At 39.8% G+C, this 3,250-nt stretch overlaps 1 protein-coding gene across 1 annotated transcript; it reads left to right on the top strand.

The window, feature by feature from the left end:
- The first annotated feature begins 312 nt into the window (after positions 1-312).
- On the top strand, positions 313-2,594 carry LOC133832595 (uncharacterized). Its single transcript, XM_062262914.1, has 3 exons — positions 313-933; positions 1,864-2,256; positions 2,349-2,594. The coding sequence occupies exons 1-3, from the start codon at positions 313-315 to the stop codon at positions 2,592-2,594; spliced, it is 1,260 nt and encodes a 419-aa protein (XP_062118898.1).
- The last annotated feature ends 656 nt before the right edge of the window (positions 2,595-3,250 follow it).

Below are 3,250 nucleotides of genomic sequence, written 5' to 3'. Positions count from 1 at the left end.
TATGGTTGTGGTAAGGAAGGACACATTAAGAGGAATTGCCCATAGAAGAGTCAGGAAAGGGTCAAAGAGCACCATAAGAAGGACGATAATCTGGTTCCAGCACGTGTGTTCGCTCTCACCAAGCCTCAAGCAGAAGCAAGCACTTCCGTGGTCTCAGGTCAAATTTTTATTGCTGGAATTGATTGTCATGCTTTAATTGATTTTGGAGCCACTCATTCTTTTGTTGATAAGAGAATAGTGGATAGATTTAATAGACGTTATTAGATGCATGCTAAGGGGTTTGGGATGACGTTACCAACCAGGGAGGTGGTAATGTCTAGGAAGTGGTTTAGAGCCTTGCCTTTGAGGGTAGATGGTAGACAGCTATTTGTAGACTTGATTGAGCTAGATATGTTTGACTTTGACATAATCCTTGGAATGGATTGGCTGGCAAAGTACAATGCTATCATCGATTGCAAGAAGAACATGGTGGTGTTTAAGATTGATGGAGATGAGCCTTTTGCATTCGTGGGGACAGTGACAGGACTACGAATTCCAATCATTTCAGCATTAGAAGCTGGGAAGATGTTACAGCATGGATGCATGGGATTCTTGGCTAGTGGGGTTAATAAAGCAGAAACGGGGACGCAGAGACCGGAAGACACAAGGATAGTATGTGATTACTTGGATGTGTTTTTGGAAGACTTACCAGGATTGCCACCACAACGAGAAATTGAGTTCACGATCGAGCTAGCACTAGAAACAACGCCAATCTCGAAAGCACCATATAGAATGGCGCCCGCTGAATTGAAGGAGTTAATGGTTCAGCTGCAAGAACTACTTGACCTAGGTTTTGTTAGGCCAAGTTACTCACCATGGGGAGCACTGATGTTATTCGTAAAGAAGAAGGATGGATCAATGCAGATGTGCATAGATTATAGGGAACTTAACAAGGTCACCATCAAGAACAAATACCCTTTGCCAAGGATAGACGATCTTTTTGATCAACTCTAAGGAAAGGCGGTGTTCTCAAAGATAGACCTGAGGTCGGGAAACCACCATTTAAGGGTGAAGGAAGGGGACATTCCGAAGACAACATTCCGTAATAGGTACGACCATTATGAATTTTTGGTGATGTCTTTTTGACTTACAAATGCCCTTATGCCATGTATGGACCTCATGAATAGAGTCTTCAAGGACTACTTGTATAAGTTCATGATAGTATTTATAGATGGTATTCTAATTTATTCGCAAATTGAAGAGGAACCTGAAGAACATCTAAGGTTGACACTGCAAAGGTTGAGGGAGCATCAGTTGTACGCGAAATTCAAGAAGTGTGAATTTTGGCTAACTCAAGTGGCGTTCTTAGGACACATTTTTAGTAAGGATGGTATTAAGGCGGACCTAGTAAAGATCGAAGCTGTAAAAGATTGGCAACAACCAAAGAATGCTTCAGAGGAGAGAAGTTTTCTTGGGGTATTACCGAAAATTTGTAGAAGAGTTTTCAAAGATCGCCACACCATTGACAAAATTGACCATAAAGGCATCAAGTTTGTATGGACTAAGGACTATGAGCAAAGCTTTCAGGAATTGAAGAATAGACTTATCACGACACCTGTATTAAGTCTACCTATAGATAATGAGAAATTTGTTGTATATTGTGATGCGTTAAAGCAAGGACTAGGGTGTGTATTAATGCAAGCAAATAAGGTGATAGCATATGCATATAGGCAGTTGAAAGAGTATGAACAACGCTACCCAACACACGACTTGGAATTGGCAGCAGTAGTGTTTGCACTTATCATTTGGCGATACTATCTCTATGGGGAAAAATGCAAAATTTATACGAATCATAAGAGCTTGAAATACTTCTTTACTCAATAGGAGTTAAACATGAGGCAACGACGGTGGTTAGAATTAGTCAAGGACTATGACTGTGACATATTGTATCATCCGGGGAAGGTGAATGTGGTAGCCGACGCCTTAAGTCGTAAAAGCCAAGGGCAATTTGTATCATCTGCAAAGTTGATGGAAGAAGTAGAACAGGCAGGTATAGAGTTGATTGTAGGGGGGTTAGCAAACTTGACTCTACATTCAACTTTGTTAGACAAAATTATAGAAGGACAGGATAAGGATTCGCAAATACAAAAGTATAAACAAGGAATCCAAGATGGATGTAGCAAAGATTTTATTCGTAGTAACTGTGGAATAGTGAGATATAAGGAACGGATATGTGTGCCAGCTGACTTAGAAATTAAGAAAGAGATTCTTGATGAGGTGCATACTACTCCTTTTGTATGGTGCAAGTCAAAGTAGAGCACCAAAGACCGTTTGGTTTGTTACAACTGTTAAACATTCCAGAATAAAAGTGGGAAGAGATTGCTATGGACTTTGTGGTGGGGTTACCTAAGACCACAAACCAACATGATTCAGTCTGGGTGATCGTTGATAGATTCACAAAATCGGCACACTTTATACTTGTCAGAACAATATTCACAGCAGAACAGTATGTAGAGATTTATGTGCAAGAAATTGTGAGACTTCATGGAGTAACAAAGTCAGTCGTTTCGGATAGAGACCTGAAATTCACTTGTAAATTATGGGAAGGATTATAGAAAGCGATGGGTACCAAGTTGAAATTCAGTACAACATTCCATCCCTAGAAAGATAGGCGGACAGAAAGAACAATACAGATTTTGTAACACCCTGGATAACCAAGGTCATTACATTGTGTGATTATAAAGGTGCAAGACTTGCTAATCAAGTCATATAGTTGAAAACGTGACCCTAAAGTCGTAATTAGGTTAGGGTTAAAATATTTTGGTTACAAACAGGAAATTTCTCATTAAAATAAGCGTTTAATACATGGGATCCCAAAATAAGTTTAAAGGACAGTTTACAAAATTTCACAATTTATGTACAACCACAAGCCACTCTAATAGCAAAATAGACACTTTAGGTTATCCTGTCCCTGTACCATTCCTCGCCCGTGGTAGCCGATCAGCTGACTATGTACATTCTGCCCCAGAGCTCTCCAACTCAGGACTGGTCCACTTTTCCCTTGCCTTTACCTGTACCACGTAGCACTCGTGAGCCTAGGCCCAGCAAGAAAACTATAATGCATAGCATAAGCGACAATCAACAGTCAGATAATTCACAGATCACCAAACAGATACTCAGCAAGTCATATTGTTCACATAATCAACAATATCAATATGCAAACCAATAATCAATCATCCAGATAATAAACATGCCATAATCATCAGATTCA

The sequence above is a fragment of the Humulus lupulus genome, chromosome 4, assembly GCF_963169125.1.
Source record: "Humulus lupulus chromosome 4, drHumLupu1.1, whole genome shotgun sequence".
NCBI classification, from domain to species: Eukaryota; Viridiplantae; Streptophyta; class Magnoliopsida; order Rosales; family Cannabaceae; genus Humulus; species Humulus lupulus.
This window is presented reverse-complemented; position numbering and strand designations above follow the sequence as displayed.

Bases quoted from the DNA above. Each gene is read 5' to 3' on its own strand.
- LOC133832595 (XM_062262914.1), top strand. From the start codon at position 313: ATGTCTAGGAAGTGGTTTAGAGCCTTGCCTTTGAGGGTAGATGGTAGA. The intron at 934-1,863 runs GTCACCATCAAG...TTTACTCAATAG, and splicing joins ATTATAGGGAACTTAACAAG to GAGTTAAACATGAGGCAACG. The intron at 2,257-2,348 runs GTGCATACTACT...CCAGAATAAAAG, and splicing joins AGAAAGAGATTCTTGATGAG to TGGGAAGAGATTGCTATGGA.